This window comes from Microtus ochrogaster, unplaced genomic scaffold (genome assembly GCF_000317375.1).
Source record: "Microtus ochrogaster isolate Prairie Vole_2 unplaced genomic scaffold, MicOch1.0 UNK129, whole genome shotgun sequence".
Classification (NCBI taxonomy): Eukaryota; Metazoa; Chordata; class Mammalia; order Rodentia; family Cricetidae; genus Microtus; species Microtus ochrogaster.
In genome coordinates, this window is record NW_004949227.1 from 148,132 (window position 1) to 175,704 (window position 27,573).

The window sequence follows — 27,573 nt, forward strand, 5'->3', positions numbered from 1 at the left end:
CCATCCCCGCACACCTCCCCCGCCGCCTCTACGGGCGCGCGCGCGCGTTCCCGGCGTCCCAGGCAGAAGCTGGAGACCAGCGACCGGCTGCGTGTCAGGCTCTGAAAGGGCGCTGCGAGCCTGAGAAGCCGGACCCTGAGAGGTTGCAGCTGGCGCGGGCCTGGCCGCCCCTCTGTCGGCGGGCCGGGCCGTGGCGCCAAGCGCGGAGGCTGGGCTCCCGGGGCTGACGGCCATGGGCGGGAGCCGGAGACGGCAGCGGCAGCGGTGGGCTCCGCGGGCGGGGAGGCGCGTGGCCCACGGCCCCTAACGGCCCCGGAGGCCAGGCGTGCCCCCGCGCCTCCGGGGGGGAGGCGTAGCCAGGCAACGCGCGGCGCGCCCGCCCATCCCCCGCTGCCCTTTTTTCTCTGGCTGGGTGCGAGGGAGCATGCCTGTGTCTGGCTTTGGCCAGCTAAGAGTTAAGTCGAGGGGTGTGGAACTGCCTTCCTCTTGGGGGCGTGCCCCCCTCCCCTGCTAGGCGGCTCGGCCCCCCGCGGTAGGGTAGGGTATGGCCCAGAGCCCGGGCCCGGGACCCGTGGTCCCAAGCGTCGGCCAGTGAAAGACGCCTTCCTCTTCCCGCCCTCTTCTTTTCCTCGCCGGCCAGCACCATGGGATGTAATATGTGCGTGGTCCAGAAACCGGAGGAGCAGTATAAAGTGATGCTTCAGGTAGGGCGCCTGGGCTGCTGCTGGGGCGAGGGGCGCAACCGGGCCAAGGAAAACTGTAAACCCCAGGGGAGGGCCACGTGGAGGCGGAGAGGCAGGTGTGGGAGGACGAGAAGGCTCGGAGAGGAAAAGGTAGGAAGTCGATTTCACCCTCATATTATGGATTGCTGGTTGCTGGCACCCTGTGGGAACCAGCTAGGGATGGCATGAACGGGGTGGAGATAGGTATTCGAGATACATCACCAGGCACCCCAACCAAGGACTTCGAACCATGTGTCCAGATCAGTCCGGATGGGAAGTTAGGATTTTGTCCTATAACTGAGAGACGCTCAGTGGCCCACGCGGGATGGAGGTTGCTAAGCAACGGGCTGGGTTCCCCGGCACTTGCTCCCCTGGTTGGACCCAGAACCAAAGAAATTGTAGAGTTCCCGCGAGCCAGAAGGCGAATCCCGTCCTGGCATGCCAGACTTAGTACGTCGACAATCGAGCTGGGTTTGGGTACCCATTTTCGCACCCAACTCACTGGTCTGACCCAGTCATGACTGTCGACTCCCAGGCCTCGGTCATCTTGGGTGAATGGGTGACTCCGGGATAGGTGGTGCCCAGCACGCATTCTGCCTGTTAGCATTCGCTTTGGCCTGCCAGGCCTTGGGGACAAGGAGGGCGATGCGAGCGACTCCTGTGCTGCAGGAGGAGCCACCCTACGTGCTGCACGCTCGCACCTTGAGCTGAGCCCAGCCCCTCAGCCACGAGTGGGGTTTCCTTGCTTGTGCGTGGCGTAACTACGTGAATGCGTGCCTGTGCTCTGTCTGTGTACGCGGAGGCTCTCCAACCCCGCGCGTGTGTACTTTTTGTGTGCACCCTGCGAGTTGTTTAGAGAAATGTGTCCCGGATGATGTTCACTGAGACGCGACGCACAAGGTCTAATTTTAAGAGTGGTTGAGATTATCAGAAGGAGGATCAGGATGGGCGCAGATGTGGGCGCAGACAGGTGAGTTTAAGTGACTTGTGTCTCCGCTACTGAGTTTGCTGATACTCAGATTGTTGATTAGCACCAGAGAACATGTGCGCGCCGCAGGGGTTGGCTCAGAGAGAACCTGTAGACTCCTGGACGAATAGTGGAAAAATTCCTTTCAGGAACGCGGCGGGAGTAGTAAGGGAGATGGTGTCAGTCATAGTGGGATGGTATTGAGCCCAACATTCTTGCTATGATCTTACCTTCACTACTAGCAAGAATGGGAAGTAATGGGGGAAGAAATGGTGGGCATGGAGCGCCACGTTGGAGGAGGCGCTTCCGGTCATTTTTGTTTGTCTCTGTGGCCTCCCTTTTTCTATCCTCCCTAACAATTCCCTCAGCCAACCCCCCCCCCCGTCACTGTTGGTTTCTCCTCTTTTGTTCCCACTGTTTGGAGCTCTCACCTCCCTCACCTGTTCGTTGCTACACTTTTAGTGACTAAGAATCTGGAATGACCTAGCTGGAACCGACAAAAGGAGTTCAGTAAAAACCCTTGGGATTCCAGAACTAGGGCTGCCTCTATTGGGGTTTCAATGAGCCGGAAGGCTGGGGTGACCCTAGGTAGGAGAGTCCCTGATGGACTTATTAAAAGAGAGCCCCACGTCTCACAGAAAGAACTTGCCCTCAGCTAGGTGGCTGACTAGAAGGGAGGCCACTGCAGAACAAACAGTCTTCATCCTCGGTGCTCAGCTTCCATGGGATGCTACTCTAAAATTTGGAAATAAACTTTCATTTCTTGTTTCTCCTTGGCAGACCAGATGGTTTTAAAAGGCAAGAACTATTCTTTCAAATTAAGTAAAAACAAAAGGAATGAATGTAGAAACAATATATGGAAATCAGTAAAAGCTATTAGGTAGCCCAGGTGAGGAGCTTGTGGGCCTCAAGGAGAGTTTTCCTTCAGGCCTGAACCCTACAAGATCAGATGGCAACTTTTGTCCTGAAAACCCTGGCAGTTTCCAGTATCTCTTCCTGCCTCCCAAGATCTTTTAAACATGTGCGCTATCCATATTGAGTGCCCTTTTTTCTGTCTCTTTCAAAGTGACTTCATTCATGGCCTCTGCAACTTGCCTGTAGAGACTTTCTCACTATGACACTAGAACTTAAAAGAAAATTATAGTTTCATTAACATCAAATTCACAGGCATACAATGTATCTTTTGAAAGAATACAATTCAGTACTTTTGGCTATTGTGGATAATGCTACAATGTATTGTAGCATTGTATATTGGTATACAAATGTCTGAATCCGTGCTTTCAATTCTTTTGAGTAATACCTAAAAACTGAGTTACTGGATCATATAGTAGTTTCCAGTCATTTCTTCCCAGTAACACTAACACGAGCAATGTACCAATTTCTCCACATGCTTATCAACACTTTTAATTTCTGGTGATCTTTATAGCTATCTTATGGGTTTATAGCCATCTTTTGTGGGTTTTTTGTTTGCTCAGATGTAGTGCTGGGGATGGAAGCTAAGTACTTGTATAAGTTAGGTAAGAGCTCCACCATGGAGCCATACCCCCAGCTCTCTCATTGTGGATTTGATGGTTTGCATTTGATGGTTTGCATTTGATGGTTTGCATATCTGTAGGCTAAATGCTGTAGAGCATTTTTTCTTGTGTTTATTGTATGTTTGCCTTCCTGCTTTGCAGAAGTGTCTGTCTTTATGCTATCATGATGGAGCATTCTAGGAAGTTTTGAAGTTAGGAAGTAGTTGGTTGTCCAAGTTTTTTTCTTGCGCTTTTTTTTTTCCAAGACAGGGTTCAGGGTTTCCTAGTAACTATAGAGTCTCTGTAGACCAAGCTGGCCTCAAACTCATAGAGATCTGCACACCTCTGCCTCCCAAGTGCTGGGGTTAAAGGCTTGTGCCACCACCGCCCAGCCCAATTTTCTCTTTTTAAAGATTATTTTGGCTCTACGGGTCCCTTGTTTCCTTGTGAATTTTGGGATCAACTTGTTTTCTGAAAATAAACTGGGATTTTGATGGTGTGGAATTGAATCCATAGTTTAGATTGTAGAGTATTGCCTGTTTATTTGGGCCAGGTCTTTTTTTCAAATATGGCTTGTATTTGTTAAATTTGTTAGGATTTAGTCATCTCATCATTTTTAATTGTGTGTCAGTCTTGTGGCCTGGTGCCCTCAGAGGCCACAGAGGGCATCAGAACACTGAACGGACCCCTGGAACTGACTTATGAACATTTGTGAGCTACATGGGTCCTGAGAACTGAAGCTGGGTCCTCTGCAAAAGCAGCCAGTGCTCTTACTTGATAAACCATCTCTCCAACCCAAGTATTTTATCATCCTTAATTAATATTATTGTAAGTGAAATTTCTTTTTAGGGCAGCCTTTTAAAGCCAGGTTAGTCTAGAACTTATATAGCAGGCTGGGCTTAAACTTAGAACAGTCCTCTTGCCTCAATTTCTCAATTCTCAAGTCCATGAGCCATTATGCCAGGCTTGCAACTGTTTTCTAGATTTCCGAATAAGATAGGACAGTCTTCAGTCACTGGATGTTAAAAAAAGGTCCTGTTCTATGTCTCAGTCAACTGAATGGGCTGCAGCAACAATGACGACTTCTACCTCTGGTATCCTTGGGGACTCAGTGTTAACTATTAAGGAGGCACGTGGTCCTTTCAAGCTGCTTCCATCAGGTCATCCACTGCAGACAAGCGCTCTCACTATTCCTTAACAAGTGGGGAAATTGAGGTAGGAAGATCAAGAATTTGAGACCTCTACTCCAGAACATGATCCTGTATTATAATAACAATAACTTAAATAAATAAGAGAAGGAGCTGATGAACCGGCTCAGCAATTAAAAGCACTCGCTGTACTTCCCCAGAGGAACTACATTTGATTCTCAGCACCCACATGGTGGCTCAAAACTGTCTGTAACCCTAATTCTAGGGAATCTGATGACTAGGGGAACACCCAGGAAGTGCATGTGGTGCATTCATGCAGGCAAAATAATGCATATACATAAATTAAATTGTTAATTAAACATCCATAGCTACCCTCCTTACTGGTAGAAAAAAAGTGAGCACATTTCTCTCTCAGATTATGAACAAGGCAAGGATGTGTGTTCTCACCATATCCACTCAATAGTGTAGTGGAGGTTCAAGTCACAACAGATTGGCAAGGAACAGAAAATACATCCGAATTGGGAATAAGTAAGTTTGTTTCTATTTGCCAAGCAGAACTTTATAAAGTTTCAGGTGTGTACTACCACCTCACTACTGGGTTTAGAAGGTTGAGGAAGTTCCCTTCTGTCCCTGGTTTGTTAAAAATTTTTATAATGGGAGGTTATTTTGTCAAATGCTTTTTTCTGTCACTATTGAGACGGTTGTGTAATGTTGTTATCTATTTGACTGATAAGATCTCTTACAGGCCCTTTAGCATGTCAGAACTATGTGTATTATTTCAGTTGTGCCCTTCTAATATACTTAAGCAGGTTGAGTATCCTTATGAAATACAAGGCCTTACTCTGAAAAAAGGGGGAATATACCACTTCTCTTGATTAAAAAAATGACTGCATGTTGAGGTAGAAAGGAAGAGTGGAAAACTGGAATCAGGATGCATCTGGTACCATGCTACAAAGCACCTTCTCAGAACCTTTCCTGATCTGCTCACAACCTCCACCCTTCACACCAGCAGGCCCTCTTGTCATTCACCTGTCTCATCAGGTTGGTTCCAAATTCTTTGTTTTCCCTGTTGTCCTGGTCTTCCTAAACTTGTCATTCCTTCTCTGACTCTGACGTGCTAGCTTACCTAACATGTATTGGCTTAGTAAATCAGACTCCACAAAGGTGCCTGCTCTCCACTGGAAGCCACCCATTCCTTTCGGGGAGCATTATGCCCACCTACAACATTAGAGGAAGGGTGAGTTTAGGACAGGCCTAAGACTAAGCCAGCTCTCTCCACCCCCACTCCTCCAGACAAGGTTTCTCTGCATAATCAACCCTGGCTGGCCTTGAATGCAGATATCCTCCTCTCTCTGCCTCCTGAGTGCTGGAATTAAAGCTGTCAGTACCTCCCTGACAGCTTTAGGTGGTCTCGAAAGGTTTTCTTCCAGTACTTGCTTGCTGACTGCCTATTGTGACAGCCTCTATTCCAGTTGTTGGATCTGGTGGAGACTCCTTCCCACTGCCCAGCTCAAGAAATTTGGATCTGCTTGCCACCTTGCATCCTTTTCTGAGTTTTTTAAAATATATATTTATTTATTTATTTATTTATTTATTTATTTATTTATTTATTTATTATGTATGCACTGCTAGTTTCCATGTCTGCCTACAGGCCAGAAGAGGGCACCAGATCTCATTAGAGCTGTGAGCCACCATGTGGTTGCTGGGAATTGAACTCAGGACCTCGGGAAGAACAGTCAGTGTTCTTAACCTCTTAAGCCCCCTTTTCTGAGTTTTGAGGGCTGTCTGATACTTTGAAATAAATTGACAGGAAAATAGCAGTTGCAGGGAGGGGCAGTGCAGTGGGGTATCCAGATCCTAGGGTATGACACCAATCACCAATGTCTCTGTTACCATGGTTTTACAGGTATGTAGACATAATATACAAAACCTGTTTCACTTCATATTCCAAACACATGCAGTTATCATATGGTAAATACCTTAGTTAACTTCAAAACAAAGAATCATGTTTACACATGTACACCCCTCAGTAAATGTGTTTATTTTTAGCCCTGTGGCCTGTGCGGCATCAACATGGTCTAGTTGTTTTCTTTTCCTCCATCAGGTTGATGTGGTAAGTAGGTAAGAGTAGTTCTGCCCCCAACCCTTACCTGTGGGCAAGTCCATGTGCTTCAATTTCCCTACATGGCTGTGTGTCTTAGTTTCCCCCACTTGTTAAGGAATAGTGAGAACACTTGATGGAAGCAGCTTGAACGTACCTCCTTCATAGTCAGCATTGGGTCTCCTGCGATACCAGAGGTAGAAGTCATCATTGTTGCTGCAGCCCATTCAATTGATTGAGAAACAGTACTCTAGTGACTGAAGACTTTTATCTTATTCTGAGAGCTTCTCTACTATGAAAGAAAAGGGAAGTAAAAAACAGAGGAAAGGGCTCAAATTATGAGGAAGTATAACCTGCAGGGTGAGTTAGGAGAGGGACAGGGACAAGAGTAGCCCCATAATTTGCACTTAGGAACAGGCTGAGAAGTTGCAGGCCCAGACGTCAAGATACCTACCTTTTCATAAAGCATTCAGTCTGATCTTCACTACTGCTGGGAGCAGATAACATCATTCTGCTTAAGGCTAACTGTGAACCTTGCCCTTGCTCTACCAGGTTATCTGAAGGTGCTGGGAACTTTGGCTCTGACAGCTATTTATTGTGCAAGGGAAAACTGAACAAGCACCCAAAGGGCCTGCTTTCAGGAAGTTAGCTGTTGACCTTAGGGCATTCCTTCTTCCAGTCAGTCGGCCTCTGGAAAGGCAGGGAGGGTGATCTCAGTCAACTCCATCCTAGTCAGCTTTGGGAAGGGAGATAGTGCTGAAGATTGATTTGGTTTCTAAAGGAGTTTTTGTGGAGGAGTCTCTCAATTCATGACCCCCTCCTTCACCCCAGGTTTATACCCTCCCCCTCCCCAGGCCTGACTTCACTTCCACGGAAAGAAGATCCTTGTTCAAATGTAAATCCAGATTAAGGGTGTTGGGGGGGGGGTGTTTGTTTATTTCTGGAGTATGCATTTCCTTCTCACATGCTGGGAGTGGGGTTGCTTTCCTGATGCTTTGAGAGCTTCAGATGGGAACTTTGGAGAAAAGGACAGTGGAAGTCTCAAATTACTTCAGTGTCGAAGTGCAGTGTTTTTACAAATAAATGCTAAGACCTTACCACAGACCTATTAAATTAGAAATCCAGAGGGCATTGTCTAAATCAGGTCTATGCTTCTACGCTATGTGCAGCTGACTCTTTTCACCACCCACACTCACCCCCCCCCTTTTTAAAGACTTATTTATTTATTATGTATACAAGATTCTGCCTGCATTCATGCCTGCAGGCCTGAAAAGGGCACCAGATCTCATTACAAATGGTTGTAACCCACCATGTGGTTGCTGGGAATTGAACTCAGGACCTCTCTGGAAGAGCAGTCAGTGCTGCTCTTAACCTGAGCCATCTCCAGCTCCCACCCACATTCCTTTAGAACATACAGGCAACTCTGAAGATACCCACTTCAAATACTCCAGAAGATCTCACAGATGCAATTCTCTTGTCCTCCTCTGCTTGCCAGCCCTGGAGAGGTGGATGGAAAGTATGTATACAGAGAGGTTGAGAGTGCTGAATGAGCAGCCATACCCTTTCCCAGCTTGGCAAATGTGGATGGAATGTGTGCTGTGTTCATGCTAGAAGTTAAGGCATTTCATAGCCACCAGTGGAATAATTCATTCAGGCAAGGGTCAGCCCCTGTGAAAAGAAAGAGAAAGTGCACCTTATGCCTGGCATGGTGATACACATGTGTAATCCCAAGATTGGGGAAGCAGAGGCAGGAGCTTCATGGCAATACCCTGTCACAAAGTGTGCTTTATAAGGGGGCCTTATTTGCAGCCACTACCTGGATTATGTGATGAAGCTGGGCATCCCTAACCTTGGAATACAGTGGGGAAGAAGTGAGTACACTGCCATCACATGGCTGGTGCTCTTGCCAAAATACTTAACCTGAATCTTCTCACAGAGAACAAGTCAGCAACTGTAGCTTTTGGTATATTCTTCTATAAGAGCTCTGCCAAGAGCCCCATGTCATGAAAGGTAAAAGGAAGAAGTGATAATAATAGGTTTAAACAAAGTAGGTAAGGGGCAAAAGTGTGCTTCTTGATTTGATCCAGGATTAGAAGAAATTATAAGGATGTTATGGTACAACTGGAGAGTTTCAGAAGTGTCAGGTGGGATTGATGATAAATTATATGATATAGTGAATAGAGTGGTTCTAATGCTTCTGCAAATATGAGTAAGTGAAAGCAGGTGCATTGTGGGAAGATCTGGGTAAAGTGAACATGCAGGTGTTTATTCTTTTTGGAAGTTGACAGTCTTCTAAACCCTGAGTTGGAGACTTCTGTTAGGCCAGGGGCAGGTGGGGGGGGGCAATAAACCCTCCTGTTGAGTACCTGCTGTGTTTTCTTCTTTTCATTTTGTTGATTGGCTCAACTTGACATCCCGATAATACCTGTCTGGGCCTAGGCTTCCAGCATGTCTCTCCTGTGTACACCAGGAGGTCGGTGGGGAACTGGAGGCTAACTTCCGGAATTCTTCCCAGCCTCAGATTCCTCATCTGAAGAATGGGGTAAGCAGACTGATTGTGGCACCCGAGTTCCCTAGAAATGATGTAGCTTCACTGGTTATGTTATTCATGAGTGTGCAAAGGATCATTTCTCAAGCCATATAGGAACTCTCAGGCCTTGCAGGATATCCCGAGGTAGGGCTCTTTTCTTTTGGCCCCATCTCCTCTTTCATTTCTGGAGACCCGGGACTAGTAGGAAGGCATCCCAGCCCAGAGCGCAAAGAGGCACTCTGACACTGCGGGGGTGGGGGATGGGAGTGGTGAGACGGGGGACCTGTTCTGGGAATCCCTTTGATACCTCTACGCACCTGCTTACGCCTCGCCTCACCCCCCCCCCCCTTTGCCGCTGCCTCCACAGCCTCAGCCTCAGCAGCGGCTGCAGCCGTCACCACACTCCCTTTGTCTGTAGCTTCCGATCCAGAAGGCGGGGCCGCCGCTCCTGGGGCCCCTGCAGATCTGCCACCACTGCATGGTTCCACGATCACAGGGTCCTGTTCCCTGCCCCTTCCTTATCACTGGCTTTAAGATTTTTTTCTTCTACTAGTCTTCATCAGCATCCATCCCTTACCGGGCAAAGTGCCCCTCCACCCCCACCAAAAAAAAGCAGAAAAAAAAAAAAACAGAAACAAAAGGAGCAGGTGTCCTGAGTTGCCCCCATCCACCTCTGCAAGAGCTTCCAAGGAAAGCTATGCCTACTCAGACTGAGCTTCATGGGCTATCTGCCCCAACCCCTCAATTCCTTTTCCATCTAACCTGTCCCCCTCCCAAATCTGGTTTCTTGCTCTTGCTTCTCTCTCTTGATGACTTTACTTTCCAACCAGTCAATGTCTGGGTGCCCCAAAGTCCTCTACTCAATTTTCCACTTCATGACCTCCCTCTCATGATCTCAAATTAGGAATCATTCGTAATTAAATTCAGCAACAGCTGGGCATAGTGACTAATTCCTTTAATCCTAGCACTCAGGAGGCAGAGGCAGGTTGATCTCTGAGTTTCAGGAAAGCCAGGGCAATACAGAAACCTTGTCTCAAAAAAAAAACCTATAAAATAGGAAACAAACAAACAAAAACAAAACCCAGCAACAGTGGTTATAGGATACTCAAATCGGTGGCTCTTATTTAGTGTAGATAGAATGGGGCACTGGTATGTTTGTGGATCTCAGAACTTTCACGCTACAAGCCTGTGGTGACCCAGCCTGTAATCTTAGTGTTTGGAAGGCAAAGAAAAGAGGAACAGGAGTTTAAAGATAATATCTGGGCAGGGTGGTGGTCACCAACACCTTTAATCCTAGCATTTAGGAGGCAGAGGCAGGCAGGTTTCAGTGAGTTTGAGGACACTCTGGTCTACAAAGTGAGTTCTAGGACAGCCAGGACTACACAGAGAAACACTGTGTAAAAACCAGAAAGAGAAAAATGTCTATATCTGCATTTCCATTTCTGGTTAAGCCCCAACTTTGGAGTTGTCTCTCAGCCTTCCTCTTTTGTAAGGACATCCCTGGTCTCTGTGGACATCGGAACAGCTTTCATTTTCTTTCTTTCTTTTTTTTTTTTGAGCTCTGTTTCTCTTTTTTTTATTAAATTTATTTATTTATTTATTTATTAAGGATTTCTGCCTCCTCCCCGCCACCGCCTCCCATTTCCCTCCCCCTCCCCCGATCAAGTCCCCCTCCCTCATCAGCTTGAAGAGCAATCAGTGTTCCCTGACCTGTGGGAAGCCAAGGACCGCCCACCTCCATCCAGGTTTAGTAAGTTGAGCATCCAAACTGCCCAGGCCCCCCAAAGCCAGCACGTGCAGTAGGATCAAAAACCCATTGCCATTGTTCTTGAGTTCTCAGTAGTCCTCATTGTCTGCTATGTAAGTCCGGTTTTATCCCATGCTTTTTCAGACCCAGGCTAGCTGGAACAGCTTTCATTTTCATTGTGGTAAAATACACATGAAGAATGTGCTATTAGTGATATTTCATCTATTCACAATGTTCAACCACTAGCTCTGTCATTCCAGAGTGCATTGATTGCCTCCAAAGAGAACTGATACCCATTAAACTGCCACTCCCCACTTACCTTCCTTCAGCTCCTGGCAACCATTACACTGTTTTTGTCCCCATGGATTTGCCTGATGGAGACGATCCATTTAAATGGAATGCCATACAATATTTTTTTTGTGTCTGCTTTCTATTGCTTAATATAAACCATTTTAAGGTCCATCCATGTTCATACATCTTAACAGGTTCGTCTTTCCATTCTATGATAGAACAACACATTTAGTAGACCCCAGTCTACTTGGAACTTGTATGTCCATTTGCCTTGTACTGTTGGATGTAGCTCTGTCTGTCCCCTTCCACTACCTTTCAATATATATATATACATATATATATATATGAATATATATATGAAACTATATATACATTTGAAACTATACACACACACACTATATATATATAGTTTTTTGAGACAGGGTTTTTTTCTGTGTAATAGCCCTGGCTGTCCTGGAACTTGCTTTCTAGACCAGGCTGACTTCAAACTCAGTATGATCCACCTGCCTTTGCCTCCCAAGTGCTGGGATTAAAGGCATGCACCACTACCTCCCAGCTGCCTTTCAAGTGCTAAAACTAAATGCATATGACACTATGTTCTTCTTGGTGGTATATTTAAAAAGTGGTTAATTTTGTGTTAGGTGTATTCTACCACAATAATAACACTATAATACTGCCTCAGATATCCTTGTGATTAAGTTTGAATAGTTGCCTTTTCTTTCTTTTTTGTTTTTTTTTGTTTGTTTTGTTTTTGTTTTTTGGTGGGTTTTTTAGGTTTTTGTTTGTTTGTTTGTTTGTTGGGGTTTTTGAGACAGGGTTTTCTATGGCTTTGGAGCCTGTCTTGGAACTAGCTCTTATAGACCAGGCTGACTTCGACAGACATCCACCTTCCTCTGCCTCCCATGTGCTGGATTCAAAGGCATGTGCCACCACTGCCGGGCTTAGTTGCCTTTTTTAAAAGGCCTTCCTAGTTACTTTATAGAAAGCTGACTATTTTATACTTTGAGGTAAAATTCTGTTGGCTATGTTTCTGGAGGGGATACTAACTAAGTCAGGCTGGAATGAGGAGTGCCCAATGTAATATCTGGAGATGGCCACTGGGCTTGGGATCCTGTTCCAGCCAAGGGTTCCAAAATTAGCATCAAATCAGGAAATAAGCAGAACTGGATGCTGAAGAGTCCATCATCCAGAGGAAATAAAGTCCCAGGCCAGGGAAGTGGCAGTTGCTGGGGACTTCAGTACAGATCTTTGAGTTGTCTGTGTGTGGTGCTTTGAGTACTTCTAATGTTTCAAAAAAGATGTGACTGTACAAAAATGATTGAGCTAGTGCAGGATGAAGGAGCAGTTGAGTAAACAACCGTGAGACTTGGATTTGACTGCAACACTGTCCTTGGGCATTGCTGGCAAACAGGAATTTGGCACTGGAGTGGGTTTGGAGATATATAGGAAGTGTTGATAAAAAGTATTCTTCTGGATTGTTACAAAGTACGTAGGTTGTACTTGATAAAGGAAACATTTTGTTTTCTGTCTATAGTCTCCTTAGTAAGTAATGGAAACAAAGTAGATTCCTTTCAGATTGCTCCAAAGGAGGGAGGTTCAGGCTTGGAGGTACAGGCTTGGATTTGATGAAGAAAATAATTTTTAACCTCCTCCTCCCTGCCCCCCCCCCAGTAATGAAGATGCTCATTGATCTGTTTCTAAACTATATTCTCAGTCCAGAAACCCTTTCCGGTGTTGAATTTTTTTCTTTGAGACAGGATTTCATGTAATTCAGGCTGGCCTCAAACTCAGATCCCATTTGCCTCTGCTTCCAGAGTGCTGGGATTAAAAGTGTGGGCTACCACCTTTCAGCTGTTCAGCCCTTCTTATATAACCCAGGACTATCTCTGCCCAGGGATGGTACCACCCATTAATGGTCTGGGCCCTCCCACATCAATCATTAATCAAGATGATATCTCGCAGATTTGCTTACAGGGAAATCTTATGGAGGCATTTTCTCAATAAAGATACTTTCCCCCAGATGTGTCTAGCTTTGTGTCAAGTTTAAAAAGCAACCATTACAATTGACCGCTTGTAATTTGACACACAAATACACCATTTATTTTTTTAAGATTTATTTATTTATTATGTATATAACATTCCATGTATGCTTGTATGCCAGCAGAGGGCACCAGATCTCATTACAGATGGCTGTGAGCCACTATGTGGTAGTTGGGAATTGAACTCAGGACCTCTGGAAGAGCAGTCAGTGCTCTTAACCTCTGAGCCATCTCTCCAGCCCCCAATACACCATTTATTAAGCTATAACCTTTCATTTCTTGTTTATTGCCAAGATCTCAGCAGCATCAACATACCAATATAAAACACATTCTAAACTTTAGACCCTCCCACAGTTGAGGCTGGAGAGATAGATGACTCTTCTGAGAACTTGGGTTCAATTCCCAGCACCCACATAGTAGCTCACAATTGTCTGTAACTTCAGTTCCCAGGGATCCCACACCTTTACATGGACATAGAAGCAGGCAAAACACTAATGCACATAAAATTAAGAAATAATCATTAAAAAAGAAGTTCCACAATCTTTGAAAATTCAAGCATTTTAAAAGTTTAGTTTTGCTGGTTGTGGTAGCACAACTTTAACCCTAACACCGTCGAGTCAGAGGGTTTGTTGCCAGTCTGGTCTACAGAGGGAGTACCAGGGCTACACAAAGAAGCCCTGTCTCAAATATACAAAAATAAAAGTTCAGTCTTTTTAAAGCATCCAAAGTCTCTTCCTTTAACATCGCTCAACTGTGGGTCCCTATATAATCAAAAATAAACCAGGGCACAGTCACAATCTGAACAAAGCAAAACCAAACTTCTACCTGTAAATAATTTAGTGTCTAATGTTGGGGAGTCACTCGTGATCTTCTGGGCACCTCCAAAGGGTTTGAGTCATTTCTCAGGCTCCGTCTTAGAGCTGGCTTCACTTCAAAACTTCTGCTGGTTGTGTGTGTGTGTGTGTGTGTGTGTGTGTGTGTGTGTGTGGTCCCAGGGAAGTCCTAGAGAGCAGCTTGAATTTTAAAGAAGTAGGTTCTAATACCAGCAAAAAAAATGCCAATGAGTGTGAGAGAAATCAGGTGACAAGGAAAAACAGGTTCCTTTATTCATGTCATTTTATATGCGCTGCCACTAGAAGGTGTGGCCCAGGTTTAGGGTGAGTCTTCCTACTTCCAATGAGCCATCTCTAACAACCAAGACTAGCCATTACACCCACTGAGCCATCTCCCAGTCTCCACTTTTTAAATTTTTATTATTTTTTAAAAATTTTTAAATGAGGGCTGGAGAGATGGCTCGGAGGTTAAGAGCATTACCTGCTCTTCCAAAGGTCCTGAGTTCAATTTCCAGCAACCACATGGTGGCTCACAGCCATCTGTAATGGGGTCTGGTGCCCTCTTCTGGCCTGCAGGCATACACACGGAAAGAATATTGTATACATAATACATAAATAAATATATTTAAAATTTTTTAATGATTTGTGGTGTATGCATTGTGTGTATATGTTACATGTATATGTATGTACATTTGTTTGTGTGAACCAGCCAATGATCTTCCAAGATCTACCTTCCTCAGTCTTCAGGTCTGGGGCTCTGGGCACATGCTTTTACATGGGCACTAGTAATTTGACCTTAGAACCTCTTAACTGTTGAGCACTCTCTCCAGTCCTCCACTTCGGTCTTTGAGACCAGAGTTTCATCTGGCTTGATACTCAACTGATAATTCACCTAGGCCAGTGAGCCCCAGGCATCCTGTCCCACCTCCTCAGTTTTGGGATTACTCTCTCTCTCTCTCTCTTAGGTTTTCAAGACAGGGTTTCTCTGTATAATCCTGGAATTTCTGAAACTCACTCTGTAGACCAGGCTGGTCTCAAACTCAGGGTGGGTCTTGCCTCTGCCTCCAGAGTGCTGGGATCAAAGATATGTGCCGCCAATGTTCAGCCAGCCCTAGCATTTTCCTTAACAATGTGCTTTTCTTAGTGTTTTATTGCTATTTTGTTTGTTTTTGAGAGGGTTTCTCTGAGTATCCCTGGCTGTCCTGGAACTCAGTCTGTAGATCAGGCTGGCCTCAAATTTCTGAGTGCTAGGATTAAAGGAGTAAGCCACCACCGCCTGGCAAAGGGACATTTTCTCAGTTGAGGTTCCCTTTTCCCAAATAATTCTAACTTGTGTCAAGTTGACATAAAACTAGCTGCACAGTGTTCTAGGGATTGAACTAAAGGCCTTCAAGTTTATGTGGCAAGCACTTTCAGACTAAGCTATCTTAGTCTGAAAGGCCTACACAGTCCATGTGGCCTATCTGTGTGGCATGATCATGGGCATATAAGATTATTGTGCTCGATTCAACACATTTGCCCTCCATTTCTGTGGAGGGCAGATCCGAAAGTTGTTTTAGTGACAGACAGGTTAGCTGTGTTAACCATGGGACATTACTTCCTGAGCTTGCATGATGTGGCAGAATAAAGGCCAAGAAGTGACAAACAGGTGTTGAAGAGTGTAGGCAAAGTTTTTCTGTTTCCCCACAGTTACTCCCAAATAACCACACAGAGACTTATTATTGATTATAAATGCTTGGCCTTCGGCCTTCTCCTTCTGGCCCTTCCTGTTGCCTGGCAGCCCAGGCCTGAGATGTGGTGCCTTGGCTCTGGCTCGTGGGCGAAACCTCCATCTGACAGTGAAGATTGAACTCTGGCCTAAGTGATTTGAGACCTTCTTGACTTTGCACGCAGACAAGTATATGTGAATAAGGTACAAGCACTTATCATGTAAGCCTCCACATGGCAGCCTCCACACTTAATGAAAATAATCATGGCAGAGCTGAAACTGCCCATGCACCACCCTTGATCTTTCTTTCTCCCAGAGGGATTCTGTGTACTGAGTTTCATGCAGGTTTTCTACTGCTGATGCCTTTAAAAGAAGCAAGTGTGAATCAGATAGTGATACTTGGTAGAAGCAGGAAAATAAGAGATTTCTAGGCTAGCCTCTGCCATAGAGTTGAGAGGCCTACCTGAATAACTTACTGGGATTATGTATTAACTCCCCTGCAAAAAGAAGTACATGCTCTCCCATAAAGTGTGCAACTAGCTCTTATAACTTAAACTAACCATTTCTATTAATTTATGTACTTCCATATGGCTCATGGCTTGTTACCTCATCTCCTACATGTCGTGCTTTCTCAGAGTCCTCTAGAGACTCTGCCCTTCTTCCCAGTGACCTCTGCTTGGAAATCCTGCCTAGCTATTGACTGCTCAGCTTTTTATTAAACCAACCACAGTGACATCTTTACACAGTGTAATCAAATATGTTGTAACACATACACGCTCTTAGTGGTTTAGTGTCCCCAGTCCCAACGATCCTAACAGGCATTTTCTTCATTCAGTACTGGGATGGTTTGGGCTACCTTTCCTCTGAATGGCTTTGCTGCCCTTTGATATCCTTTGCTAAGTAGCTACTGAGTTTTGTTTTGTTTTGTTTTTTGGTGGCTGGAGATACCGCCAAGGGTGCTGGGAACCAAACTCTTGGATTTTTGTTTGTGAGCCTAGCCTTTAACAGCTGAGCCATCTCTCCAGCCCATGAGTTTTGTTTTCTTAGTGCTATGTAATGGTTTTCTTTGGACTAGTACTTATGCAGCCTCATGTCTCAATTGCTTCCACTTTTTTTCTATTGTTTTTCCCAAGTTTTCCTACACCCCATACACACTGTTCATTCCCAAGGCAGCTGTTTGCCTTGTTCCAATTACATTTCTGGTATATTTGGATTTGTTTGGAGCTTGTAACAGGTGATAGTGCAGAGAGCATCCTGAGTGTCTTTTTTGTTTTGTTTTTCGAGACAGGGTTTCTCTGTAGCTTTTGGTTCCTGTCCTGGAACTAGCTCTTATAGACCAGGCTGGCCTCAAACTCACAGAGATGCACCTGCCTGAGTGCGGGGATTAAAGGTGTGCGCCACCCACCACTGCCCAGCCAGCTAAGTCTCAGTGTGAATGAAGAGGGGAGGCTGGTGGAAGCCTGACTAAATTCCATGCTGTTTCCCCTGCTCCCCCCAGTCCTGGAAATAGATCCAGAGCCTTGTGCATGTTAAGCAGATGTTCTACCACTGAGCTACATCCCTAGGCCTGAATACCTTTTACAGAATAGTAGCCTGAAGGTCAGAAATGCCTCATAACAGTTGGGGACCATGCAGGCAGGGTTTCATGCAGGATAAGAGCTGCCATTGTCTCTGGCCATGTACTTGACTCCACACAGCTTTGTGCAGTGCCTTGTATATTTCCATCTTATTGAGAGTCTTTACCTGCTCTAGAAGGATTTCTTACTTCTACCTTGTAACAGATTCTCTGTCCTAGCTACCTTCACCAGTTCTTGAGGATTACCATGGCCTGAAGACATAGAGGAGTTCCAGGGGTGTGGCCACCACTTGGGCCAAGAGAGCCCTCTAGCCTGTTATAGGCAGTCTCTCTGGCTCCTTTTCTGAGGTGCTAAGACTATGGTATTCCCAGCCCCCACTGGCCTGCCCTGCAAGCTCTTCCCAGTGCCTGAGCCTGGTTTCCATAGTAACACGGCTGCTGGGTAACTTAATGATTCCAGGGAGAAAGGCATTCCTGCGGTTCTGTGTCACCTGAATATCCCACACTGTGCTTGTGTTTGTCTTCCTGTCCTGGGATTTCAGGGTAACTCCTCCCACACAGAAACCCCCAGTTATCTCTCTGACCTCTTCTGCCTGTTTGTTAGCAGATGTTACAAAACAAAGCTGAGGAGTAAGCCGGAGCACTGGTTGGTTTCCGTGCTGTAAGCACTCTACTATAGCCCATTTCAAGCCACTACTGTGAGCAGAGTAAAGAAATGTGTTTGCTTCCAGACACATAGAATGGAAATAATGCCAAGCACACAGATGACAGTAAAGTGTAGTAAAGCAATTAGAGAGCCAGGGGGCTTAGTCTTTATTGCCTTTGTTCTTAATTCCATTCATTCAGTTGCAAGTTTCTCAGTCATAATGTTGATATTAATGTCTGTTTTTAACAGCTGACTCCAGCCACTTCTGGGGAGGCCATTCCTCATGTCCTTGTCAAAAGCTTTTGACACACACCTTTCTAGTGTCCTGTGCATGGCCCCTTCCCCGGTCTGCCTGGCTAACTGTGGCCTCTACAGTAGACTGCTTTTCTACTCCCTCCTTCCCTCCTCCTTCCCCCCTTCCTGATCTCTAATTTCCCGCCTAGAGGAGGCTGACCTTGAACTCCTGATTCCTCTGCCCTATGAGTACTGAGTGTTCCATCACACTCAGCTCCATCTACTTTTTAGAAATACTATTCTAGAAATGTCTTGCCTGAGAGAAGCTGTTTCCCTTGAAGATGTTCCAGTAATTCTATTTTAGAAGATTTATCTAGTGTGATAACCACAGATTACACAAAGATGCATGAAAAATGCCCGATTCTTTTTTGTTGTTTGTTTTGTTTTTCAAGACAAGGTTTCTCTGTGTGCTGTTCTGTCACTCGCTCTGTAGACCAGGCGAACTCACAGAGATCCTCCTACCCCCTTGCCTCCTGAGTGCTGGGATTAAAGGACTGTGCTATCACCACCCAGCTGCTATATTCCTTATATCAAACATTGGAAATGGCCTCCTTGCTAAGTAACAGAGACAAAGCCAGTAGAGTTTGAAGTATCTGCCCCTACCTTATAATTCACAGAGAAAAGACTGCCAAGAAGTGTGTCCACAGGGCCACAGCATTCCATACATCCCTGAGATCACAAGCAATTTTGCTTCTCTCCAGTGGACTAGTATTTCTCTTGTATTCAGACAAGATGGAATTTTTGTTGTTTTGGGACTTTTGTGGGGGAAGGGACAGAACCATGTAGAACAGTTGACATCAAACTCTTGATCTTTAGGTTTTTAGAAACAGGGTTTCTGTAGCTTTGGAGCCTGTCCCGGAACTAGCTCTCATAGACCAGGCTGGCCTCAAACTCACAGAGATCCACCTGCCTCTGTCTCCCGAGTGCTGGGATTAAAGGTGTGTGCCACAACTGCCCAGCTTACAACTGTGTTTTCTCCAGCCATAGCTAAGGGACTTCTCTAGTTCCCTGCAAGTGCTTCTCTCCTTGTTCTGTCCCTAGGATAACTAACATCCTCATCTGTTTTCTTTCTTCCTTCCTCTTTCTTCCTCCTTTCTATGTCTGACAGGGTCTCTTGTAACCCATGCTGATTTGTTCTATAGCTAAGGGTGACTTTGAACTTCTAATCTTCCTGCCTCTTACCTCTTTTTTCTGAAGTCTTGTATTTAATACAGTGTGGTGGCACAAGCTACTGTACCCAGCTCTTGTTTTTTGTGGGGCAGAACTTAGGCTTTTGCTATGTATGTCAGACTGACCTAAAATTCACAGTGATCCTCTCCAGCCTCCCAAGTATCATTTCTATTTTTGGCCCATCACTTTCTTTGCACCTACTCAAGGATGCTGCCTATCTCTCTTCTAGGTGGGGGTGATGCCTGGTGCCATGCCAGTTAGTTCATCCCAGTGAGGAACAATTGGTATGGTCTTCTCAGTCCAGAAAGGTTTGTTATCAACTGCTATCTCCAGAAACTGCTTCCTGCTTACCTTGCAGGCCTTTGACAAGTGCCCTGAATTGTGGTGACATCTGTTTGCTATGTTACATTGCTTTTTTTTTTTTTGTCCCATATCCAAGGAAGACCTAAGGAGTGAAACAAACCGCTCCAGAACTTAACAGACTCTGGCTGGGCTGAGAATAGCCTTCTGCCAAGAGGTACTTGCTCCATACCCAGCTGGAGTTGCCTGCCAGCTTTCCTACCCAATGATGGGTTTCCTTCCTTTTCCAGCCAGGGTCTCAGCCTGTTTCTGTCTAAAAGAATACCCCTTCCACCTCCACTCCCTGCCCATCATTTTTCTTTTCCTACCTAGCTGTTTCCTGTCCTGTGTTATAGGAAGGTCGCTTGTTGGTTCCCAGCTTCTCATCCCCGAAATAATCACACAGAAACTATATTATTTAAATCACTGCTTGACCCATTAGCTCTAGCTTGTTATTTGCTAACTCTTACATCTTAATTTAACCCATTTCCATTAATCTGTGCATCACCACGAACGAGGTCATGGCCTACTAGCAAAGTTTCAGCGTGTCTCTCCAATGGCTCTATGGCTTCTTCCTGACTCCACCTCATTTCTCCTAGTATTCAGTTTAGTTTTCCCCACCTAGCTGTGTTCCCCTATAGCTCTGCTATAGGCCCAAAGCAGTTTCTTTATTAACCAATGGTATTCACAGCATGCAGAGGGGAATCCCACATCAGTCCTGCTTCTGCCTCAGGCATCTTCCTTTGCCCCTCAATCTGACCACTCTGCAGGCTCTCCTTGACTCAATTTGTTCATTGGCTAAGCCTCACTTTGCTCAACAGAGACAGTGCTGTGTCTCTCTTAAAGTTGTCAGGACTTTGGATTTCATGGGTACTCAATTTTTGGAGCCCTGCCTGCAACCTGGTGCATAGCAAGTACCCAATAAATCATGCTGGCCTTGTAAGATTCACCATTTGGCTTCTCTTTTAGGACACTTTGTAATTCCAATTTTTTTTTTGTCAGGAAGCTTGCAAGCTGGCATTTCCTTGTACATTTTTACTAATTCATTCCCTTCCGTGTGTTCATTGCTTTGCTGTACTTGGTTATCCTTTGGCCCTGGTGTTAGGTGATCACAAATTGACACTGAGGTTGACTGATTTGTCTCAGTCATCATCAAGGGACTCTGGGTCTTCTAGATGCTAGCTCTGGCCTCAGTGCTGCCAGAGGAGAGGCAGGTCATGATGGGAGAACTTTCAGACCCTGTACAGATACTTAGTCACCTGGCTTTGAGGGAGTCACAATATTCAGAACTCTGGGTTGGAGGCTGATGAATGGGGTCTGCCTGGGAAAGAGGGTACTAGGGGTAGCTAGAGCTGTGGGTAGAAAGATATTTCTTGGTTGAACAGGTCTGGGTGCTGGTTAGCAGCTCAGGGTCCTGCTGGCCTTCACCTCCAGAGGGGAGAAGCCGGCTCATGAGGGTTCTCACAGAGGCATATCTCTGCCACAGGTGAACGGGAAGGAGCTCTCCAAGCTGTCTCAGGAGCAAACCCTAGAGGCCCTGCGTGCCTCCAAGGAGCCCCTGGTGATCCAGGTGCTGAGACGCAGCCCCCGTCTGCGGGGGGACAGCTCCTGCCATGACCTTCAGCTGGTGGACAGTGGCACTCAGACCGACATCACCTTCGAGCATATCATGGCACTGGGCAAGCTGCGCCCACCCACCCCACCCATGGGCATCTTGGAGCCATACGTCCTCTCTGAGCTGTGAGTTGCCCTCAGGAGGGCCTGGGCCCTGCCTCCTGAGAGGACATGCCACCTGGGGCAGTTGTCCCCATGTGACCCATAGGTGGCTTGCTTCAGCTCTAGCCATAATGGGGAAACTCAACTCAGCTGCCACTCTTGTGCAGGGAGGAGGCTCCTTGACTCTATAGCTGACAGTGGCACTTGGGCTCAGAAACCTCCAAGGTTCTGTCCTCAGGCTTGGCATCAGCTGGCAGAAAGGCTAAGGGGAACCTAGGTGCTCAGGACCTGGCTGTTCCTCCATCCTCTTTCTTCTTCTGCCCCATCTTCTCTGCCTCCTCACAAGCATCTCTCCTTGAATCTTCTTGCATCCCTGGTCTGTCCCATTCTTCCACCTGCTCTGAATTTCCTCTATCTCTTCGACTTCTTTCTTTATCCATCTTAAGAAAGGCCTTCCATCCTGGCCTAGCTGCCATGACCATGTGAGCGCATTGACTCACTCTGCTCATCCCACTGGGAGTCGGTCCTGGGAGCCCTTTGTTCCGAGAGGTAGGCCAGAGGGCAGTGCACAGTTAGTCTAACTTCAGGGCAAGGAGGGCAACCCTTCCCTGGAGGCAGAGGGGTGCTTGTCTGCTCTGCAGAAGGCTGGGATAATTCCTGAAGGTTCTGCATGAGTGGGAACAGTGCTGAGGCAGCCTGGGCACTTAGCTCTGGGAACTGGGATGGGAAGAACTAGGTGTGCCTGCCTAGGTCCTTAGAATGGACCCCTGTGAGCTTTGATTTAAGGAGCATTCCTGATCCTGCCACAGCTTTTGTGTAAATCAGAAAGGAGGGTTCTACAGGCAGCAGCTTGGCCACCTTCCCTAGAGAGCACATCAAGAATAGGGTTCTCTGTTTACTACACTGGGACTGGCCAGCTTGGAGCTGGGGCTAGGGTGCCAAAGAAGCAGATGGCCCATCTGACCCCCCCTTCTCCTGGGCAGCCCCCCCATCAGCCATGAGTATTATGACCCAGCGGAGTTCATGGAGGGCGGCCCGCAGGAGGCAGAGCGAATGGACGAGCTGGAGTACGAGGTGAGCCTAGTGGCTGGCCTGGCCCTTCTGCCTGGCCAGAACCTGTAGCCAGCAGGAGTCTGAGCAGGCTCACTTTCTGCAGCTCTGCCCAGGCTTGGCTCCTGCTGCCCCCTGGTGGCTGGGCCTCATGACCCTTCCCAGAAGAGAGCAGCCTGAGTCAGGGAGGGTGTGGGTGAGGTGGTGTGTTCCTTCTGTCTGTGTTGGTGACTCTGTGTCCCATGCATGTGTTTGTCCTGTGTGTCCTGTACATTCTGTGTCTTGGGCGTTTCCTGATAGGGAAACCACTGAACACTTGCATCATTTAGGATGGTAAGAGAAGGGAGCCCTCAAAGCCAGCAGAGAACGGAACGTGGGGCTGCTGCGGGCTAGGATCCGAGCCAAGGATGCAGCCAAGTCTGCAGGCATCCCCACTCATAACTTCAGTTCTTTATAACTCTACTTCCTCCCTACCCCTGTGGCAGGAGGTGGAGCTGTGTAAAAACAGTCACCAAGACAAGCTGGGCCTGATGGTGTGCTACCGCACAGATGATGAGGAGGACCTGGGCATCTACGTTGGAGAGGTATGGAGAGATGTTGTGGCAGGCTGTGGCACACAAAGCCCCAGAGCTGTTCTAGCTGAGCTCTGTGGACTCTCTTACAAAGCCTGTCCAGGATTTAGAGCGGCCCAGAGGCCTAACAATAGGTTATGGTAGATTGTGGGTGTCAAGGCCAGGGTAGCTGTGGTTTCAGTATATCCAGGTAGACAGTGCTGTCTGTGCCCAGACATCAAGTACTTAAAACACCCCACCTTTTCTCTCCCTACTTCCTTCCCTTTGGCAGATGTCTATCCAGCAGCAACCCCTCCATTAGCACTATCCTACTAAAGCTACCCTTCCAAATGGAAAATGTCCCGCTGCCCAGAACATCCCAGACTTGATATATGAAGAAGCATCTAGCTGCATGCCAACACCTAGCTCCTGCCCCCCACCCTAAAAAAGCCTCTGAATTGGGTGTGGTCTCTGTAATCCCAGCACTTGGGTGGGTCAGAAGTTTCAAGGTTACCCTTAGCTACACAGTGAGTTTGAGGTCAGCCTAAATTGCTGGAGACCTTATTTCAAAAACACAAGTTAGGTATAGGTAATGGTGTTTTTAAACCCAGCACTCAAGAGGCAAAGGCATGTACATTTCTGTGAGCTTGAGGTTAGCTAGAGCTACATAGTGAGACTGTTTTTAAAAAAGAATGAGGGGGGTATTCTGGAAGGATGGTTTTTACTGCTCTTTCAGAGGACCTGAGTTCAATTCCCAGAACTCAAATAGGATATCTCACCAACACCTCTAACCCTAGGGATCCAATACTTCTTCTGGACTCTACCAGTACCTATACTCATGTGCATATACATACAAAAATAACAAATTTAAAAATAAATCTTTCTCAAAAAAGTTGGATATATATAGTTCAGTGCTAGGTGCTGCCCTGGCATACACAAGGTTCTAGGTTCCTTAGCACAGAAAAAAAGAAAGACTTTGCAAGAGTATAGCAGTGCAAGGGATAGAGGAAAAAAGTGTTGGGTAGGGGCTAGGGAGCTACTTCTTTCTGGTCATTCTGTTTCTCCCAAGCTGAGGGAGCAAACTGCCTGGGCCCACTGTCCTGCCCCTGCTTCTGAGACCTTGGAAGCTGCTACTCTGAGGTGAAGTGGGAAAGTAAGCAAGTCTGTTATTTGCCTTGGGAGCACCCCAAGATAAGGCTACCCACACACACTCACTTGCACTGAAAAGGACACCATAGGTGCCCAAGTCCCCAAGATGCATGTGTCCTGCAGGTAAATCCCAACAGCATTGCAGCCAAAGACGGCCGGATCCGTGAGGGAGACCGAATCATCCAGGTGAGCGCTCGAGCAGGTTGCCATGCCTGCCCTGTGGCAGCCCTGTTCTCTCTCCATGGTCCATTCCTAGATCTTTTCTGCTGAGAACCTGGCCTTCTACCCTGGAACCTGGACCTAATCTTATTTCTGTTCTGGTTAACTGCCCTGAGTGATTCACGTGTATCCCTATCAGTACCCCCTGCCCTCTTTCCCTCTATTTCTGCTCCCCCACTCTTTGAGCACACATGCTCTTGCACAGTCCAGGCCATCCTTTCCCCTGATACATTTTGCTTATTTATGCCTTCCTAGAGTTCAAGAGCCTGTCCTTAGCACAGTCAGAGCCCTCCATTAGCATTCTTGTTGATTGTCTCCCTGGACCTCTGCAGATTAATGGAATGGATGTCCAGAACCGAGAGGAGGCAGTAGCCATCCTGAGCCAGGAAGAGAACACCAACATCTCCCTGCTGGTGGCCCGGCCTGAGAGCCAGGTGTGTATGTCCACCTGATTGGGTGACAAAGGGCCCCTCAGAAGCTTTCTGTCTTGAAAGCTGCTGGTCTGTTTGACTTCACTGAGAGCATGGTCTTAGGGCAATGTGGAGGGCATTGGGGAAGCCTTTAAAGTGTTGGCTAGCTCATGTTTGTCTCTGCAGCTAGCAAAGCGGTGGAAAGACAGTGACAGAGATGATTTCCTAGATGACTTTGGGTCTGAGAATGAAGGGGATCTTCGTGCTAGGAAGCTGAAGTCACCCCCTGCCCCGCAGGTAAGGAAGGACAAAGACATGCTAAGTTGGGAGGGCAAGAGAGAGGGAGGAAGGAGAAAGGGACTTTGGGTGGACATGGTCTCCCAGCCTGGGCCTAGAGAGGAACAAGCCATGAGCAGAAGCTCTAGTCCTACTGCATCACACTTGTGTGTGGGAACCTAACTATGTTTGTCATTTCTGTCCCAGACTGGAAATGATGAGAAGGGTGCTCCTGATGGGGGCCCAGGCTTGAGCAACAGCCAGGAGCTGGACAGCGGGGTGGGCCGAACTGATGAGAGTACCCGGAATGAAGAGAGCTCTGAACATGACCTGCTGGGGGATGAGCCCCCCAGCACCACCAACACCCCTGGAAGCCTGCGCAAGTTTGGCCTGCAAGGGGATGCCCTGCAGAGCAGGGACTTCCACTTCAGCATGGACTCTCTGCTGGCTGAGGGGGCAGGACTGGGTGGGGCTGACCTGCCTGGGCTCACTGATGAGGAGTATGAACGCTACCGGGAACTACTGGAGATCAAGTGCCACCTGGAGAATGGCAACCAGCTAGGCATCTTCTTCTCCCGGGCCTCCAGTGGCAACGGTGCCCTGGACGTCAACCGAAATGAGAGCCTAAGCCATGAGATGGCCATGCTGGAGGAGGAGCTTCGGCACCTAGAGTTCAAGTGCCGCAACATTTTGCGGGCACAGAAGATGCAGCAGTTGCGGGAGCGCTGTATGAAGGCTTGGCTGCAGGAGGAGGAGAGCCTCTATGACCTGGCAGCCAGTGAGCCCAAAAAGCACGAGCTGTCTGATATCTCTGAACTGCCAGAGAAATCAGACAAGGATAGCACCAGCGCCTACAACACTGGGGAGAGCTGCCGGAGCACTCCGCTGCTTATGGAGCCTTTGCCTGAGATCCCCCTGAAGCGATCTGCTGCGGGCAATTCCAATTTGAACCGGACCCCTTCTGGCCCCCCTGTCACCGCCCACCCCAAAGGGGCTTCTTCACCTGGAAGCCCTGCCAAGTTCCGATCACTCTCTCGGGATCCTGAGGTGGGCCGGAGACAGCACTCAGAGGAGCGTGTCCGACGCAGCACCAAGACAGGTGTTACTCTGGAGCGTGTAGTTCCCGAAGGCAGCCCTTACCTCTCCAGGCGTCATCGTGGCCAGGAGAGTGAGCATTACCAGAGCTGTGTGCAGTTGACCCCGCCACGTACCCTGGAGGATCTGGGCCATGGCTCCTTGAGCTTGGCTAGTAGTCCTCGGGTGGGTGGGGTGGTGGCCGCAGCTGTCGAAGTACCCCGCATGGAATGGAAGGTGAAGGTGCGAAGTGATGGAACCCGCTATGTAGCCAAGCGGCCTGTGCGAGATCGGCTGCTGAAGGCTAGGGCCCTGAAAATACGGGAAGAGCGCAGCGGCATGACCACTGATGATGATGCAGTGAGTGAGATGAAGATGGGCCGCTACTGGAGCAAGGAAGAGAGGAAGCAGCACCTGATCCGAGCACGGGAGCAGCGGAAGAGGCGTGAGTTCATGATGCAGAGCCGCCTGGAGTGTCTGAGGGAGCAGCAAAATGGCGACAGCAAGCCTGAGCTCAACATTATTGCCCTGAGCCACCGTAAGACCATGAAGAAGAGAAACAAGAAGATCCTGGACAACTGGATCACCATCCAAGAGATGCTGGCCCACGGTGCCCGCTCAGCTGATGGAAAAAGGATCTATAACCCTCTGCTCTCTGTCACCACTGTCTGAGCTGCCCCCAGCAAGAGCCCAGTCCAGGCCTAGAGAGCCTGACCCTCACCCTCCCTTAGAATCTAGTGTGTGTCTATGTGTGTGCTTGCACGCTGTGCTCATGCACACGCCTGTATTTGTATGTGTGCACAGGACTTTGGTAGTAGAAAGCCCCTAGAAGGGACACTTCTCTTCCACCTATTTCCTGCTCCCCAAGAGGCTATGTCAACAGCCAGCATAGAGGGCATACCCATAAAGGCTACCTGTGTATGCCTGCATGTTTGCGTACATACACAGTGCTCTTGATATGTTCTTGGAGACAGGGAAGTCCGTGCAGAGAGAAGTGAGGTGGACTATCTTAAGCACAAGAGAATGTCCAGCTTCTTGCTGAGCATGGCCTCTTCCCACCCCTGGAAGCCACAGTTCCTTGTAGACAAAGACAACCCTGAATTTTGTGGTTTTTCTCCTTTTCTGTGCTTGCCAATAGTTGTTTTCTGTTTTGTGGACCTGCTCTAGGGGTTGGCAGATCCTTCAGGCAGCCTGACAAAGGTGGACCCCACCGAGTGCTGGCTGGGAAGGAGGTTGGGGGGAGGAAAAATGGGAGGGTTGGGTGGGAGGGAAAGGAAGGGGATGGGGAAGAATAGGAAGCAGCTGTCCTGGTGGTCTCTACTCTGAGGAATAGCAGGAAGGATCTGAGTTGGCTTTTGAGGTGCACCCATGTGACTGAGAGTGAAATCACAGGGATTGTGGGCACAGTATCCATCCAAAAAGAATTTGGTGACCCCTGGCCTATGCCACCTGGAGCAGAGCCACTTTTAGTAACCTGAGCAAGAAGCTTAGATGTTCAGGGGT

The 27,573-nt window shown here is 47.5% G+C and overlaps 1 protein-coding gene across 3 annotated transcripts; it reads left to right on the forward strand.

Moving 5' to 3' along the window:
* On the forward strand, window positions 1-27,328 carry Pdzd4 (PDZ domain containing 4). 3 transcript variants are annotated; one of them, XM_005371799.3, is made up of 8 exons: window positions 1-704; window positions 21,112-21,365; window positions 22,325-22,415; window positions 22,877-22,975; window positions 24,215-24,277; window positions 24,643-24,744; window positions 24,907-25,017; window positions 25,204-27,328. In XM_005371799.3, the coding sequence occupies exons 1-8, from the start codon at window positions 645-647 to the stop codon at window positions 26,740-26,742; spliced, it is 2,319 nt and encodes a 772-aa protein (XP_005371856.1). In that variant the 5' UTR covers window positions 1-644; the 3' UTR covers window positions 26,743-27,328. The 3 variants fall into 3 exon arrangements, with proteins under 3 accessions (XP_005371856.1, XP_013210888.1, XP_005371857.1); XM_013355434.2 differs by lacking the exon at window positions 24,215-24,277; XM_005371800.3 differs by lacking the exons at window positions 21,112-21,365; window positions 22,325-22,415 and having other exon boundaries at window positions 4-704.
* Window positions 27,329-27,573: the final 245 nt, after the last annotated feature.